The 18,067-nt window shown below is 55.5% G+C and overlaps 2 protein-coding genes and 1 long non-coding RNA gene across 3 annotated transcripts; 1 reads left to right on the top strand and 2 right to left on the bottom strand.

Moving 5' to 3' along the window:
* Positions 1–496: 496 nt before the first annotated feature.
* On the bottom strand, positions 497–4,512 carry LOC137861730 (uncharacterized). Its single transcript, XR_011099800.1, has 2 exons — positions 2,186–4,512; positions 497–885 (listed from the first exon to the last, which is right to left on the bottom strand). It is a non-coding gene; the product is annotated as an uncharacterized lncRNA (long non-coding RNA).
* A 3,908-nt stretch (positions 4,513–8,420) lies between these two features.
* On the bottom strand, positions 8,421–14,476 carry EMC8 (ER membrane protein complex subunit 8). The gene is made up of 5 exons (XM_068693134.1): positions 14,198–14,476; positions 11,138–11,214; positions 9,746–9,815; positions 9,171–9,265; positions 8,421–8,902 (listed from the first exon to the last, which is right to left on the bottom strand). Exons 1-5 carry the CDS (start codon positions 14,414–14,416, stop codon positions 8,743–8,745), a joined length of 621 nt encoding a protein of 206 aa, XP_068549235.1. The 5' UTR covers positions 14,417–14,476; the 3' UTR covers positions 8,421–8,742.
* Positions 14,477–14,519: 43 nt separating this feature from the next.
* Positions 14,520–18,059, top strand: COX4I1 (cytochrome c oxidase subunit 4I1). Its single transcript, XM_068693135.1, has 5 exons — positions 14,520–14,632; positions 15,387–15,466; positions 15,896–16,063; positions 16,997–17,128; positions 17,793–18,059. Exons 2-5 carry the CDS (start codon positions 15,388–15,390, stop codon positions 17,927–17,929), a joined length of 516 nt encoding a protein of 171 aa, XP_068549236.1. The 5' UTR covers positions 14,520–14,632; position 15,387; the 3' UTR covers positions 17,930–18,059.
* The last annotated feature ends 8 nt before the right edge of the window (positions 18,060–18,067 follow it).

The following is an 18,067-nucleotide window of genomic DNA, read 5'->3' on the forward strand; positions in this document are numbered from 1 at the left end:
CCCTTCATCCATCTATCTTCCCACCCAACCACCCACCTACCTTCCCATCCATCCACCAACTTGGCCACCCACCCACCCACCCCACCATCTACCATTCCATCCATCCATCCATCCTCCCACCCATCCATCCATCTACCCAACAATCCACCCACCCACCCACCCATCCATCCATCCATCCATCCATCCATCCATCCATCCATCCATCCATCCATCCATCCATCCATCCATCCATCCATCCTCCCATCCATCCATCCATCTACCCAACAACCCACACAACCACCCATCCATCCACCCACCCACCCACCCATCCACCCATCCCCTCCATCCCTCCTTCCTTCCTTCCTTCCTTCCACCCATCCACCCATCCATCCACCCACCCCCCACCCCCATCCCTCCACCCCCCCATGCACCCCCGTCCCCCCCACCTTTCCCCACCCCACCCTGGGGGTGCCCCCGTCGTGGCGCAGTCCCCGCGGTGCCACCAGCACGCACCACGGCTCCTCGGGACGCTTTATGACCGGCTGTGCCATGCCGCGAACACACTCGGGCGCCTTTTGCCATCTGCTGCTGGCATTAAAAAATTAAATTTCCATCTGCTTTCGCACACCAGCCTCTCGGGGGGGGGCGAAGGGGGCTTCTTGGCCAAGCTGCTCCCCAAAAAGCGTCGTCCCCGGGGTGATTTTGGGGTCTCCGGTGCCCCCCTGAGTGCTCAGCGCCGGCTGCAGGGTGGCGACGTCCCCCCGGTGGCTCTCCGGGTGTCCCGGGACAGCGTGGCCCCCGTGGGCGTGGGGGGCGTGACGATGATGGAGGGCACGTGTAGGTGTTTGTCGCCCGCTGCCGGGACCCCCCCGGCGCCGTTCCCGCTGCTCACGCACGTCTTCAAGCCTAGGGGAGGGGACAGCATGGTTGGCTCAACCCTATACGAGCCACCGGAGAATCCCCGCATCCCGTTTCCCCATTTGCCCACCCGCCCCGCTGGATGCAGATCGCTTTAATCTGATTTTTTCTTTTTTTTTTAATCATGAGCAAAGCCCCAGCCCCGCGCCCGGCAGCCAGGTTTTAACTCCTCTCCGAAGCAGGAAAACGCCCGGCGGGGACAAGCCACTGATATTTTTAATCTCTTTTTAATTAAGGATAAAGCCCTGCCTTATGTAAGGGAGCCGGGGAGGGGATTGAGGGAGGGGGGGGGATATTTTATTGCGGGCTCCGAGCCTGCCTGTTGGAGCCGAGGCTGGTTTGGGGAGTGAGGGGGTGTTTTGGGGCTGCGCCCCCATGGTTTTGACCCTGTTTTGGGGTGTTTTGGTGACCCTCAGCCCCTCTTTGCAGCCACCCTAAGGTTAGGGGGGGGTCTCTGGGGTCCCCTGCACCAGGCTGCCTGGCGTCCCCAAAATGGGGAGGGGGCACACGGGTGCTGAGGCTTCGTCCTGCTTTGGGGAGGGGTTAAATAGGCAGAAAACAGAGAGGGGTTTTGGGGGAAAACTTTATCCACCATGGATGGAGACACCAGGGTGGGGACCCCATGGATGAGGACCCCATGGACAGGGACCCCGTGGGTGATGTGTCCCCTCTCCTCCAGGGCTCTGAGGGCTCATTTTGGGGTGAAACATCACCGGGGACACCCTCGGAGCCCCGCTGTGACAACGGGGCCACTGCTTCCCAAATCTCCCTTGGTGCCACCCTGGACCAGGCAGGGGATGCGCCCCCACGGGTGCTGGTGCCATGGGGTCAGGAGGCGGCCACCACCCCCTGCCCGTCCCTGCAGCCCCTTTGGGCCATGCCACAGGTCCCCAAAACCACATCCCAGCCTCTGCCGGGCGGCACCAGGAGTCCCACATCCCCCTCTCTGAACCAGAGCTGAGAAAAGTGAAGTTTGGTGCAAAAAAAAAAGTGAAGTTTGGCGAGCTGCCCCGTGCTGGGCGCTGCCCCCGAGCACCCCGACCCCGAGCATCCTTCCCACGGCCCCACCTCCGAGCAAACCCCAAACCCAGGAAAACAACAGCGAGCTCAGGACCATGCCCCAAATCCTCCAGGGCTGGAAAAAAAACTCCGGAGTCCCCTCGCAGGAGCTGCAGCATCCCCAGCTCAGAGCCCAAGCCCCGTGCTTTGTCCTTTAGGAGCCAGCAAAGCCCCTTCGTGCGCGGCCTCCCCAGCCCTCCCCGCGCTCAGGGGACCCTCCCGGACCCACCTTTGAGGCAGGACAACTTGAGCCCCATGTTCTCATCCTCTTGGCGGGGCCTCGCCGCGGCGCACGGCTCTCCGGCCCCGCTGCCGGCCCCGGCTGCGAAAAAAAGAGAGGCGAGGGCTGCAGGAAAAACGCTCGAGGGGGGGGGAAACCGGGGCTGGAGACGCCTCGAGGAGGAGGAAGGAGCAGGAGGAAGGAGCGGGAGGAACGTGGGCACCCTCTGCGCCGAGGTGCGCGTGTGGAAACGTAAATAAAGAGAAATGTTGAGCGCGGCGAGCTGCCGGGGCACAACAGGAAGCCCGGGCGCTCGGCGGAGAAACCACGAGCTGATGTCACGGCCGCTGGCTGACTCAATCTCGGCCGCCGAGTTTCGGGAGGAACTTTTTGGGGTGGGAGGAGAAGGAGCCTGGAGCCCCACGTGGTGCCCTGCCCGCTGGGGGTGACCCCCGGTTCGCCGCGCGCACGCACCGCGAGGGTTTTGGAGAGGTGTGAGCAGGATTGGGATGGGGATTGGGGTGTTTTTAGGGAAAGTCTGAACCCACGTGCCAAAAATTGAGGGATGTCCAGCTGCAAAATGTGTGCCTGGGGCTGGGTGCGGGGATGCTGCACGGTGCTGAGTGCCACGGGGCGAGGGAGCGCAGGATCCCAACCTCACCAAACGCCTCGGTGCCACCACGGGGGTCCTGCGGCACCCCGAGAGCTCTGAGGAAAATTCGGGTGGGAAAAGCCTGCAGCTGGAGGGAACGGGGACGGCCCCCGAATGGGATGTAGAAGCAAGGTGTGAGGGTGCAAAAAAAAAGGACAGAGACTGAAATTTCTGAGCTGTCAGGCACCGCTTTTACAATTACCCTTGGCAAAATCCCTTCCCTGGGAAATCTGCATCGTGGCAGGGCCAGGATAGGAGCTGGCGAGGAGCAGCAGGAGCTCCTTGTAGGGTCCCAGCTGCCCACCCCAAAACCCAGCCTGGCAGTGGGGGCAGGCAGAGGGCTCCTGGTGCCAGCTCCAGCTCCCAGCCCGCTGCCAGGACGCCGGGGTGAGCGCCCTGAACGCCTCCTCCTCGCCGCCCTCGCCTGCATTAAAAGCAGCCCCAGGCTTTTGCATATCCACCTCCTCCAGCACCACACGGCCCCAAGCAGCCCCTTTGGAGAGCAATGAGCCTTTCACACCCAGGGTTTTGGGGGAATCCCATCAGGCTCCCCACGCTGAGCCCTCCTGGGCTTTCGCTCTGACCGATGCGCACCCCGGAGAGCGGAGAGGGGAAGTGAGCGGCTCTGCCCCGCTTTCTGCTGCTCGTTTGACACCAAACAGGCGCACACGGGGCCGATTTCCTCAGCTGCTGCAGGGCTCCCACCTCAAGGGCTCGGGCGGGCCCTGCAGCGCCGGGCGCGGGGGCTGAGACCTTTGCAATCCGCGGCTCGGTTTTACCCCAGAAAAAAAAGAAAAAAAAAGGCCAAACAAACTGGTTTATAAAATTTCCAGCCCGTTCAGCTGCAGAGATGAAGATCCAGAGGGCAGGGCCCTGCAGGCTCCAGCTTTCCACCTCCCTCTCCAGGCTCAGCATCCCTCGGGGATCCCATCCTCACCAGGATCCCATCCTCACCGGGAGGCCACCCACCCCAGCTCCGGTTTCAGCACACAAATGGAGCTGGAGCAGCAAAACCCCCCCTTTTATCCACCTTGCTGCCCCTCTGCAACCACCTGCTCGTGCTGCTGGGCGAGAACAAACAGCCCCAAACCCAGGAGCCCTGGATTTAGCCCAGCCTGGAGCAGTTTTAACTCCGTTTGGAGCTAAAACTGCACCAAGAGAGCGACTGAAAGCGACGGCCAGAAATAACAGCGGGCTGCGCTAGCTGTGGTTAGCTCTGCGGGCTGCTGCACGGCTCCGGCTGGCGTGGTGATGCCTGACACCCAGCACAGCATCCTGCGTCCCTTCCCCTCCTCCCCGCGGGGCTGGAAGACGACGGCACCCGTGGGCGAGCTCCCGGGGCTGGGCACGGGGCAGGGACCCCTTGGCACGGAGGAGAAAGCCCCACGGCCATCCCGGGGGCTCCTCGGTGGTGCCACGGGGCAGGGAAATGGGAAGGGGATGGGGTCAGCGAGGAGCTGGCTGCTTGGTGGGGAAAGAAAAGGGTCTGGGGTCTCGCTGGGGTCTCCTGGAGACCCAGGGCAGGCAAACGAGACGCTGGGTGTGGGAAGGGAGGAGGAGGAGGAGACGAGGAAGAGGAAGGCTTGGGGAAATCGGAGCAGCCCCAGCAGATGGAACAGCACACGGCCCCCAAGGGGGCACGGCAGCAGCCCCCGGGAGCGAGCGGGAGGCGAGCGGGGAGGCGAGCACCTACCTTGGGCACAAAGCCAGGGGGTGCCGGGCTCCCCGGCCACCAGCACATCCAGGACCCAGCGGGCAGCTCCGAGGCCTGGGCTGGGAACTGCCTGGGAGCCCTGCCCGCTGCTCGCCGGGCTCCAGGTTAATCTCAGCCCAGCTTTCCCTTTTATCCCCTCGTACAACCTCTATACGTTTGTTGTTTTTTTTTTTTTTTTTTCAATTAGGTCCCTCTCTCTCTTAAGCTCCAGAGTGCATTTCTAGGAAGGGCTGCGTTGTTTCTCCAGCCTGGCACCGCTCCCTCCGCCTAAAGCGCTGCCGTGATGCAGCTCGGGGGCGTTCGGGGAGCTCCCCGTCACCCCCAGCCCACCCAAATTTAGGGTTTTAGGGGCAGCGTGCCCTGCTCTTCTCCCCGCACCCACACCCAAGCCCTCTGCCAAGAAACCTGCAGGTGAGGGCGGATTTGGGGCCCTGGCTGCCCAGCCCCACGAGGAGGAATTTCGCCTCCTGCGCGGTGCTGCTGTGGAAAACCCCAGCCCGCGGCCAGCAGCCTGCCCCCGGCCTCCCCGAGGACGCAAACCCGAGCCAAAACCAAAGCAGATAGGCAGGCAGGGCGCGCTCTCGGAGAAGGCTGGGTGAAAACATGGTCTAAAACCAGGAGCAAAAAAAAAAAAAAAAAAAAAAAAAGCAATGAAAATCGATGGAGCCCTCGGCTTGGCACGGCGCAATCGCTGCCGGCTCCAGGAAGGGCGAGTGCAGGGCTCCTGGAGGAGCACACGGGGATTTTGAGGATGCTCGGCTCTACCCCGGGGGGCTGAATGGAAGCAGGAACCCAAATTGCAGCTCGGCAGCAGCAGGCTGAGCGCCTTTTTCCCCCGAGGACATCTCCTGAGCTGCAGTGAGCCGCGAGGCCGGGCGGCTCCTGGGCTCCTCCATTAGCAGCCCCGCGCTCTTTCCGCCTGGGTAATGCCTCCTCGGCCACGCATCTCCGGGCGTTTGCACCAGGAGCAGCAGCAGAGTGCAGCGATTAGGCCAGCAGCCAGAAAGAAAAGTGAGAGCCGGGGCTGCTTCCTGCATCCCTGCCCCTTGGAGGAGGAATTTAGGGGGCAGCGGGCACCTCTCCGAAGAAATTTGGGGGGCAGCACATGTGGAGCTGCTGTGCCCGTGGACATCTGCTCCAGGTGAGGAGGTTGTGGTCCTGCCAGCTGAGCTGCTCGCCTGTTCCAGCCCTTTTCAGCCCCAGGACAGGCTGCATGTGGCTGGGCTCTGCTGGTTTTAAGCTGGTGTGGGCTGGGAAGCATCCCAGGAGCAGCTCCGCTGGCACGGGAGCCAGCTCCGGTGGCATTGTTTCGCTCGCTGAATTAAGAAAAAAAATCCTCCCGTACAAAACCCAACAATGAGCTCAGAGAATACAACGTGGATACTGCGCCAGGAGCAGATATTTCACTTTTGAGCATCCCCAAACCTGCTGATGAGGCAGACACCACATCCCCATCTGTCCTCTGCATAAACTGGGGGAGCAGAAAGCGCTCCCACTGCAGATCCACCCCCAGAAACCTGCTGCTTTTCCTAGCAGCTCTGAAACGCTCTCACTTCTGGGTGAAATTTCTCATTTCTGGGTGAAAATAGCACCGCCAGGCCCCCAGGCTGTTCCCTTCTGGGTGTCTGGAGCTGGTCTCTGCGTGGTTTTTGACCCGGCATCCAAATGCTGGAAGCGTCCAGCCTCTCCCTTCTCCCCTTTGCGACCGAAGGATTCGAGGTGAGCACCGTGGGGGCCCAGCCAAGCACAACCTACACCCCCCCACGCAGAAACCCAAGTACTCTGCGCTGCTATTTTCAGACACTTCTGAAATATCGGGGTTGAGAGTAGAAAAAACCACACTGGACGTGACGTCTTTTCGATTGCTTTAGGTCCCATGAATGAGGTAAATTGCTGGGGGTCGGCTGCCCGGGCAGGTAAATGCTAAATCCCCAAATCTGAGTTAAATGGGGAAGGAAAAAATAAAAGTTTACACCTCTAGCTGCTAACCAAACAAAAAGGTGGCTCCAGGACAGCCTTCCCCAAGCTTTCTTCCCCCAGAAGATTTAAAAGGAGTTACCTTGGGTTCCTCTGAAGAGGCAGCTGATCTGCCAGCCAGCGTTTGTGCCTGCGGGCAGGGTCTGTACAGCAGCAGGAAGAGAAAAAAAAAAACCCAGTGGCTTCCTTATTTTTTTTCACGGGAGCCTCCGGGACTCCAGGTGCCTCGCCTTTATGAAATTATTGCTTTTTGTCCAGCCTTCAATGCAAACAGGACAGGTGAGATAAGATCTGAGCTCCGCAGCGCTCGTCCTTCGTGCTTAAAGCTCGCCTGGGCCTTGGCTGGGGGCAAAAGGCTCGCGGGGTCCCATTTAAAAGCAAGAAGATGGAGACAAAGCGTTAAAATCTGCCTCCCTCCCGGCAAGGCATCCCAATTTTTAGCCACAGGCACAGTTTCCACGTCTGGTTACAGGCTGAGGAGTGCATTTGTGGCTCAGGAGTCACCGGCCTGGGCTCAGCACCTCGCAGGGCTTGGCTAACACCTGTCCCTGCGGCAGCTGCCGAGGTGTTGGCACAAAGCACGAGCCCTCTTCCTGCAACAGGGTGCGCAGTTTGCTCCAAACACCACGCTGCTGAAGCAGTTTCCAGGATATAAAGATGTTAATATTTGAATACAGCCTTGGACGTGTTGTGTGACACACCGAAACGTGCTCCTCTCACCGCTTGTGAGCTCAATTTGTGTTTTCATGCAGCAAGTGAAAACATTTTCCTTTCCTGCGAGCGCATCTGACTCATGCTTCAGAGGCTGCTGACTGCGTGCCAACGCCTCTGGTAATGCCCAGCACACCTTAGCGGAGTAGGAAGACACAAAACCACTCAGGCCAAACCTTTTTCTCCCCCTTGGACATTTCTCTCTCCCTCACCACTTCCAAAATAGGACTTGGACCTTGGGACCTTCATTGTAAAAATATCTTTAGGAAGAAAGAAAAATCTAGAGAATCCAGAATCTCCACCACCAGCTGGTGACTAAGACTGTTTCCTTCCATTAGAAGCAGCTAGTGGTAAGAAGTGTTAAATGTCTTAATGGATTTGGAGGATAAATATTAAATTCATTGTTAAGTTGTTACAGAAATGCAGTGAAAAGCAGGCACAGGTCAGGTACAGTGCCTGTGGCGCACCTGATAAAAAATAGTACAGATAATAAAAATAACCTAAGAGGAAACAGAGCTACAAAGCTTCCTCATTGACAACTACGCTTATTCTTAGAAACAAATGGAAGTTAGAAAGGCAAAAGCTGGGCTAAGTGCAATCTAGAGTCCTCGACACAGCGTACTCAGACGTACTTGGATATTCACCTTCAAATTTAGGCTTACTTCAATGAATACCACGTGAACCAGATGAAAATTAGAGCTGTTTAAAAATAGACAACAAAAATCCATAATACGATCATATTTCGTGCTCTTTTTTGTAGTCTCCAACTGTTTTAGTACTTCCATTCAAAATCATTATTCCATTATTTTTTTTAAAGCATTATGCGAACATCTGATTTTACTTTGTGTTTAATTTTCTCAGTCAGTGACTGCGGTTGTATGCCTCAGGACAGCAGGAAAATCATTGTAGCATTTGAAAATGCAGCTTTAACATATTTTCTGTGGCTGTGCCATACATAACCACTGCAAACCAGGTGACAGGTGCATGGAAAAAGTCATCTTCAGCAGTTTGCACTTGCTGTACTGATACAATGCCATTTCCAAGCCACGAAAAAAACAGAACAAAACAGTTGGCCTTAGATTTTGTTTATGTATTTGACCTCAAAATACCCCATCTGAGGACAAAACCCATCTTTTGAAAGTTATTCTCAGAAATCTTTTAAAAATCATTCTCTCTAAGGAGTACAAAAGCTTAGTCAAAACTTTTAATATGAACACCGGGGGATAAGCAGAAGTAGTTCTGGTTTTGAAGGAACAGCAACATTCACTACACCGGGGAAGGCATCCACAGGGACAGCTGTACCTGACGGCGTGCAGCTCTTCTAAGGAATCTCAGGAAAAGGATTCAACAGCTTACGGACACGTCACCCGTGGCAACGCGCCGCACCACTCTTTTAATCAGCCAGCTTTCCACACAAGGTACTGAATATTACTCTATTTACATTCAAAAATATCATTTTTATGTCTTCAGTACATAGTGGGAACGCCCGTAAGTTAGTCAGTAGGAATCCCTCTAACACAGGTGGAGGACGGCTTTGTTGATCTCCGGATTTGTCCAGTCATTCCGGATGTCATCCAGGTGATTATCAAAATCTACAAGTGTTTCGTAGGACTTGCTGTCCAAGAGCGACGCAGCGATTCTCTGGGCTTCGTTCCAATCTTCGCAGAAATCGCTAGGATGGCAAAACAACCAGGAATTAATAACGATCACAAAGAAACCCCCACCACCTCCTCCATTTGGGAGGATAAAGCACACTCTCTGCAACGCAATCATGGCTAGGAGGCACACGGCTGCCTGGCCTCAGCAGCTGGCTGCTCTCTCCCTCCGTCTCCTCACCCTCCACCCCTTTTTCTCCCTCCCTCTCACTACAACGCAGGCCTCAAAGCACAAAGCCCTTCTCCTCCCCACCTCAACACAAACCAACGCTGCCGTTTACTCACACGTGTGGGTCTTTGCACCTCCACTTGTTCTCATGGAGCTCGTACACGTGGATGGCCGGTTCTACGCACTCCATCGTGAACTTGGTGTTATCAACCTGGCGTGCAGCAGGAAAACACTCTCGTAAGCCTCCCCCGAGTAAAGAGATGAAATTGAAAGCAAGGTTTGACAAGCAGGACACCTTAAAGTGATTCGTGCACCGGTCTGCTTTCATATGTGGCAGATTCTCCAGGTTTAAGCCACCAAGACTCTTTGGCAAGGACACAGAGCTCAATTTGTTTCATGAAAGACAAGAATTTAAGTCACTGGAAGGGGTCCTAAATAGGGAACACACTAACTGTGCTCAAACCCCATAATCAGAGAAGGTCTCCACTTCCTTTGAGGTGACAGCGAGCTAGCCACAGCCACTTACTGAGAACTACACGGGCCACAAGTCACTGTACCTCTTCCCCAAAGCACTTGTGGGGAAAGAGCAAAGTGGTTACTTCACTGCAGAACACTCAGAGCTGCACGTAAGTGGTTAGCCCAGCACCACAACCCCACTGTCAACAATACATAGAAAAAAAGAACACTTTACCATAATGAGCGCCGTGTCGTTAAAGCCCTCTGCGATTCTGGAGGCCACCTTTTCAGCCACCTGGTTCGGACTGCAGCGGAAGGTAAAGGGAATTGTGTTATTTGAACCGTGACGCCTCAGCCTGCAGCGGCAGGAAATGTGCTCGAGGAGCTGTGAGAATTACACGGCACGCTTCTAAACAGGAACAAGGTATCGAGCTGATGCTCCACTTGATTGAAGGCAGATGGCCAAGAAAGCCTCAGCTCCTCTCTTGCATGTGACCTGAAGCTCAGCTATGCTGAGGCAATGCATTTCTGAGCAGCAAAGTGCTCGTTGCAGGCTGCGTGCAGATTTTGTTACCTCCCACCTCCTTCCACCAGCCCAAGAACCACAGCCTCCTGCGCCCCAGCAGGCATTTAAAAAAGAAACTTCATCTGAGCCTGTGTTTGAATTCCCTCACTGGCCAGCTTCTCTACAGAACTGGATAATCTTCTAAAGAAAAGCCTTTACTGTTTCAAAGATGGCAATCTCTACGTGGTGCCAGAGTTATCTTCAACAAATGAAGTCTGGCTTTAAAAGAAACAAGCCCACGACAGTCCTTCAAACCCCGAAGGGAACAAACTGCCTCTTCTCCTTCAAAAACGTCACCAGCAGATCTGCATTTCCCTTGTAAGGAAAGGGCAACGTCCGCATCCCCGCCAGATACCCAAGCAATCCCAAGTGCTAGTTAAAAAATATACTTGAGGCTCCAAGATAGGCATCAGCAAAGGAGCTGGAACGGAGCAGAATGCTTTAAACAACTTGTTCAGAGTTATTTTAAATGCAACATGACGCGCTCTCATGAGTCCTGATACTGGATTTGTCTGATAGAGGGGCAAATATCTGATACATGCATCTAGAACTAGACTGCAGCTCCACACGAAGTTTATAATAAACACAGCTGTTTGTTTGGTGATTTGAGTTAGCTAGCAGGGGGGGAGGGAAAAGAAGGAGGTAAAAAAAAAGAAAAAAGAAAAAAGAGACTATTCCCAGGGAGAATAATAAGTGAAGAGGATCTCTGCTTGACTGACACCCTCTTCCATTTCAAGACTGCACCTTTACCGTGTCAGAAAGTGATTCAGAACGACAACCACAACCGAAACCAGAGACGGTTCAGCAGTTTAGTAAGAATTAGGTCACTTCTAAGACCTTCCAAAAAGATACGGGGAGTTGTTTGGGTTTATGAGATATTCACAGCGCCAGCAGACGCTGGCTATTGCCCTGACAGCCGCAGTTACACCGGCACCACGAGGACAAGAAGCACGCAGCTGGCAGGGCGGAGCAGCACGCAGGTTTTCTGCCCGTGATTGCCCTTGGCAGAGCACAAAGTGCAGCGCAAGAGAGTGAGCGGGAGGGAATGTGGCCCCAACACACCTGGCGTCTTTCACACGCTCGTTCGCCTGGTAGTAGCCAGCGATCACGTAGCTGTTCTCCTTGCACCACGAGTCAATCTGGAAAAGGAATGGGAACAATTAAGCCTGGGAAAGAAAAAAAAGAAAAAAAAAACACAGAAATAAGGAAATCCCCTATGGGGAGCAACTGGCAAAGACATCTCTGTGTGCACACAGACAGCTCGATGTACCTGGGCAGAGAAATGAAGCTGAACCTTTGGGGAATGACATAAAATTAACCCATTTCTTGCTCTTTTGCTCCATTTATCCCAGCCCAAATTTGAGCGACAGGACTGAGCCTGGGAGAGGAGCCCAGGTCCCACCTCTTTGTGGATGTTTTGCAGCACTTGGGGGCACAGCGTGAGCGTCATTTACCTAATGAGCAAACAAAGCTCCAAGTGAGAGGTAAAGTGGGCAGAAAAAAGGTTGTGGGCAGAAAAAGGTCGCGGCTTTTACCAGTTTTTCAACTCCCTCTGGTGCAAAAAAGCTTTTGCAACCCAAGTGTTTCTCTGAGAGGTCGCCTGCAGCAGCAATTAACCACCCAAGCCCCGGGGAGGACTTTCCACGCTTTAAAACCTTCCAGCCCAAACCCAACGCCCTGCTAAAAACACGCCCCAGCTCGGCCACCAGATCAGGGCTTGATAAAGGAGCTGCTGCTGTGCTTCTCTGCCCCCAGACGTGGCTGTGTTTTGGGAACAGGGACACGAGGGGATTCCTGATAACCCAGCACAGCAACAAGAAGGGAGAAGGCAGCTGGAACTTTCCTGGGCTGTCCCTAGAGAGCAGGCATCAGAAAAACCTCAAGGGCTGCATCGAAATGGATCCAAAAATGCATCCGTGGCATCCTGCAAGTGAAATCAATCGCAGCTTGAGGAATAATTACAGCATTAGGCTGCAGAAAAACAAAAGCCACGTAAATAATCCCCCTTCTACGAGGGATGACACGGATTTACGTGGTAAAAAAAAAAGCTACGTAGCCCTGCTAAAGCTGCGGGCCAACTGCTGTTTCAGTTACAACGCCATTTGGGGGCTTTTGGACTCTGATTTTAATTGGTAGTGGGGTGAAAGCTTGGCATTAAGGCCAAAAGCCCAGACAAGCAATAATAATGATGAAGAAATAACAATAATAAAGAAACGATTGTTTTAAAAATAATAAAATAGTCTTAGTTTTTGCTGCCTATTGAAAATGGTCTTAAAAAAACCACTATGCTTCAGTTCTGAGCTCCCTAAGTGACTTGGGGAGGATAAAAATAAAAGCTCCTGCGTCTGAGGCTGCCCTTACGGACCCCTCGCTGCCTTCAGGAGGTGCCACGGGTCAGTTTGGAAGCAAACACTGTGCTCCGCTGCATTATTTTCTGATGAAATACAGAGACTTTTGGTCCCTTGTGGTGTTCTGGGATAATTCAGGTCAGAGATGAGGAGGCAAAAGGCCTCGGGATCTTCTCAAACACTTCCAGGCATCCTAAAAGCATCAAAAATGCCTGCGGACTCCAACCTGTCTCAGCAGGTCCTAATGAACGTGGGCAGTGTCGCAGCGTTCCCCATCTTTGCCTTTTTCCACCCAAACCAAGGAGCACCGACAGAGCAGCGCCGTTTCTCTGGTCCCGCCTCGGATGCCCAGCGGGTGCAGGCAGCAGGGTTTATTCCCCAAAACACCCCGGGGAACCTCAGCCAAATCCCGCTGCCACTGGGCCGGCCGAAAGTGACCCACCCAGGGGCTGAGGACCCCCCCAGCAGCCCCCCTCTCCCCCTCAGCACTCCAGTTAAGGGTTTAGCCCCCCCCTACTCTCCCAGCACCCCAGCCAGGAGCTAAGAACCCCATCCTGCACCCCACTACCCCCCTCCTTAACCCCCTTACCCCCCCCCAGAAGCCCAGCCAGAAGCTAGGGCCCTCCTCCTACATCCCCCTACCCCCTCCAACAACCCCCTTACCCCCTCCAGCAGCCAAATCAGGTGCTGAGGACTCCCTCCTGCACCCCCCTACCCCCTCAGCAGCCTAACCAAAGCCTGACCCCCCCCTTTACCACCCTTTAACCCCCCCCAACCCTCCTGTACCAGGCTGAGGGCCCCTTCCTGCACCCCTCTACCCCCCACATCATCCCCCTTATCCCTCCAACAGCCCAACAAGTGCCTAACCCCCCCCCCTTAGCCCCCCCAAAACCCCCATACCAGGCTAATGACCCCCTCCTACACCCCCCTACCCCCTCAGCAGCCCAGCCAGGGCCTGAAACCCCCTTTAACCCACCAAAACCCCCCGTACCAGGCTCATGACCCCTTTTTACACCCCCCTACCCCCCCAGCAACCCAACCAGGCCCTGAAACTCCCCTTTAACCCCTCCTTTACCTCCCCCAACCCCCCAGTACCAGGCTAATGACCCCTTCTTACACCCCCCTATCCCCTCAGCAGCCTGACCAGGGCCTGAAACCCCCCTTTAACCCTCCCAAACTCCCCTTTATCCCCCCCAACGCCCCTGTACCGGGCTCATAACCCTTTTGTACACTCCCTTACCCACCCCAGCAACCCAACCAGGGCAGAAACCCCCCCATAACCCCTCTTTACCCCCTCCAGGTCCCCCGTATCAGGCTGATCACCCCTTCCTACACCCCCCTACCCCCACAACAGCCCAACCAGGGCCTGAAAACCCCCCATAACCCCCCTTAACTTCCCCTAACCCCCCAATACCATGCTAATGACCCCCTCCTACACCCCCCTATCCCCTCAGCAGCCTGACCAGGCCCTAAAACCCCCTTATAACCCTCCCAAACCCCCCTTTAACCCCCCAAAACCCCCCGTACCGGGCTCATGACCCCTTTTTACACCCCCTTACCCCCTCAGCAACCCAACCAGGCCCTAAAACCCCCCTTTAACCCTCCCAAACTCCCCTTTTTTCCCCCCAACGCCCCTGTACCGGGCTCATAGCCCTTTCGTACACCCCGTTACCCCCCCCAGCGACCCAACCAGGGCCTGAAACCCCCCTTAACTCCCCTTTAACCCCCCCAAGCCCCACTTTAACCCCCCTAACCCCCCCTTAACCCCCCCTACCAGGCTGAGGGCCACCTCCAACATCGGCGCCAGCGCCAGGGTGCCGTGAAAGAGGGGCACGCAGTCGACGAAGAGGGCCGGGCCGGCGGCCTGCTCCCTGGCGGGCCGGGAGGCGGCGGGGGGGGGCCTCTCGGCCACGAGCAGCCCGTTGACGGCGCAGTGCGGGTACTTGGCGCCGTGCAGCACCATCTTGCAGTAGGCCTGCGTGCTCAGCCTCATCCTGACGGGGCGGCCTCCTCCGCCGCCAAGCGCGCCGCCGCCGCCAAGCGCGCCCCGCCGCCGGGTCCGCCGAGCTGTCGTAAAAGGGCGTAAAGGGTGAGGGGGGACGGTTTGGATGGTGCCGTCTCTATGGTTCTGCGGCCGGCCCGGCGTGCATTGCGCTTCCGGTCCCGCGGCTCCTTCCGGTGGCGGCCCGGCGTAGAGGACGGTCGGCAGGTCGGAGGGGCGGCCGGGCTGGGGGGGGCCGCGGGCAGCGGGAGGGGGCCTGGGAGGGACCGGGAGGGACCGAAAGGGACCGAAAGGGACCGGGGGGACACGGGGAGGTCGTAGGGAGCCGCTCGGGGCCGCCCCGGGTGGGGCCACCCCGGTGACCGCTTGTGGGGGGAGGGGGTTGGGGGGGGGGTTGGGGATGGGTCTGCGGCTGAGGGGAGTGCTGGGGGGGTGACGTCATGTTGGCGTGACGTCACGTTGGGGTGACGTCACGCACTGAGGTTGTGGGTAAGGGTGAAGGGGGGTGCTGGGGGGAGCCGGGGGGGATCGGGGGGTGTGGGGGGGGAACGGGAATCCTGGTGGGGGGTGGGTGCGGGGCTCAAATAGGGGGCGCTGGGATAGGGGTGGGGGGGGTCAGGGGATAAATAGGGGGTCCTGGGGTGGGCTAGGAGGGGGTCAGAGCTCGAATAGGGGGTCCTGGGCTGGACCTGGAAGGGGTCAGAGCTCAAATAAAGGGTCCTGGGATGGGCGTGGAAGAGATCAGGGGTCAAATACAGGGCATCAATGGAAAACAGGGTGGGAAGGGGCTCGTGGAAGCATCTCCCTGCTAACCAGGAGCATCTGCAGACTAAAAATGGGCTCCCCCTGAACTGACTCTTCTATAGGCAAATAAAAATGGGTTTTATTGTTTTATTTCCAATTCCTGTGCTTGCTGACCTCTATTGTCAGTGATTGACCTGCTGTCGTTTTGCCCTGGCAGGATGTTGGCTTCAAGGGCATTCAGCCTCATCGGGAGAAGGGCCCTTTCCACCTCCATCTGCCTGAGGGCCCACGGGCACGGTAGGTGGCACTGCTCTGTTTTCAGTGAGGACAACAACAGGCAGAACATAAAACACAGCCGTTAGGGACCTCACAGCCGAGGAGAGCTCTGTGCCAGCTACGAGCCAGCTCCCAGAAGCATGTGGAGCTGCGCAGGGTACTGCGAGAAGCTATCATCATGCAGGGATCAATATATTTTTTGGCCTGCTTGCTCTGTGGCACTTCCTGATGGAGGATGGCACCCGCAGCTGGGATGGGGATAAGGGAAGGATGCAGGATGGGCAGGGCTGGCTCCTCGCCCTGATGGAGCAGCGCCAGTGGGGGAGCTTTGTCTTTTCCTTTCTGGGTTGCTTAACTGGCATCGTGGGATTTTTTGGGGTTTTTTAACTAGTAAGAGGTGTTTGTGCAGAAGTCAGGAGCTTGATTCTGTGTCTCTGTTCCCGATGGCAGCTGGTGTTGTCAAAGCCGAGGATTTCAGCCTCCCAGCGTACGTCGATCGCCGCGATGTTCCCCTGCCTGAGGCGGCCTTTGTCAAGCAGCTCTCTGCTCAGCAGAAGGCACTGAAGGAGAAGGAAAAGGCGTCCTGGACCGCTCTGTCTGTCGATGAGAAAGTCGAACGTGAGTCCTGAAATCACCTCGCAGCCAGCAGCGCTGTGGCCAGCACCTTCCTGCTGGCTCCCTCCCAGACAGCCCCAGCACCGCTCGAGGCCGCTCTGCTCAGCGCCTTTGTGGTCAGGCTGCAGCCACGACAGAGCTGTGTTAATTTTGTGCTAATTAATGTAGTGAGTACACAGGTGGAGATGAGTGGTAGGTGCAGCAGGTGTTCTAATTACACCTCTTGGTATCTGGAAGGTGCCTCGGGGCACGTGGTGCCTTTCACACAAGGAACTTAGCGGTAATTCAAGCTCAGCAGCCTCTTCCCTTTCCTCCGAAAATACCCAGCTGTTCCTTTATTGCAATCTGTTACCAACAGGCCAAAAAAAAATCCCTCTTCTTGGTAACAAGATGTAATCCTATTAGTCAAGCTGAATAAAATGAACCCCGTGTGCTCTAATGCAGGACCTGTGAGCAGCGCAGCGCCCACCTGCAGCAGACAGGAGGTGTAAAACCCTCAGGTGTTCATAAACACTTCATAAATCTGATGCTGCTCTGAACTCCAAAGCCTTTTAAACACACAATTCCTGCTCAAACCGTTTGAGTTAGGGAGCTGTGTGGTAAATGGTTGTACTGGGAATTGCAGGCAGGGAAGGAAATTTGTTTCTTCTTCCTCTTTGCCTCTTATGCAACCTTTGTACAACTGCATGGTCGTTTATAAAGTGAGACCAACACTGTCTTTGCTCACGAGAAGTACAGAAATGATGTGAAATACAGCTCCTTTATTTTGGCACTTGATCTTTTTATGGAAGAGGCCTGCTAATTCCAAAGCTATTCCAACATCCCTTCCGTTTCAGACCGCTTTAGGCCTTGGTCACCTCCCTCTAGCAGGCGCGGTGTTGCCTGCAAGATGCAGGAAAAGTAAAAAATAAACGATTTGCTTCATTTTTTCCTCAGTGTACCGCATCAAATTCAACGAGACCTATGCAGAAATGAACAAAGGAACAAACGAATGGAAGACCGTCCTCGGGGGAGTGCTGTTCTTTCTTGGCCTAACTGGTGTCATCCTCATCTGGCAGAAAATTTACAGTAAGTGGGCGCTGAGGGGTGTTCTGGCATGATTTGCGAGCTCAGTTGGCATCTGAGGTAGGAAACTTGCCATAAATGGGTTCAGGGTTTCAAAACGGTGTGTGGAACGGGAGCTTCTGTTTGGTAGCCTTGGAAAACTCAGCTCTGGGGTTGTGACCGGATGGATACAGGTGGGTACGGAGCGAAAATGTTCAGCAAATCGACTCGTGGAGAGTTAAATCTTGTGGAGGGAACTTTGGAGGAAAGGGAGGGGAAAGAGTAACGATAAATTAACAATCCCAGACCTTCCCTCTCTGTGAAACTTGCTGTTGCACGAGCTTATTGCCTTTCTGGCTGTAAACATTTGGGTTTCTGCCACCTTTGGCTTTGCTCCCAGCCTAAGGTCCTGCCGCGAGGGAGCCCCCCAGCGGCTTGGGGCAGCGCACGAGGTCGGGGTGGGCCCAGCCATATTTAGGAGGAGGATCTTGGTATAAACAGAACCGAGGTGGGAATCTGCTGAGCTGAAAGCTTCAAAAATTGAACTCGGGGAGCTTTGCTTTGATGGGTGATGGCGTGCAGGTGGTCAGAATTGATTGTTTTTTGGGGGGAAAAAGCGTCTCATTAACAAAATGTGTCCCCCCATCGCCCACTTGCTCAGCTTGTCTCTGTTCCTCCCCCGTGGCAGTGTACGGCCCTATTCCGCACACCTTCTCCGACGAGTGGGTGTCGATGCAGACGAAGAGAATGTTGGACATGCGAATTAACCCCGTGGAGGGCATTTCCTCCCAGTGGGATTTCGAGAAGAACGAGTGGAAGAAGTGAGGCGACTTCAGTGGAACCTGCTCTGCTTGAACATGAAATGATTCCATCACCTGCGTGTGACCTCGTTGCTCATGTACTGGAACAACCTCTCCACCTAAATAGATGATAATAAACTTCTGGTTAACTTGAAGGTTTCCT

This window comes from Anas acuta, chromosome 10 (assembly GCF_963932015.1).
Source record: "Anas acuta chromosome 10, bAnaAcu1.1, whole genome shotgun sequence".
NCBI lineage: Eukaryota > Metazoa > Chordata > Aves > Anseriformes > Anatidae > Anas > Anas acuta.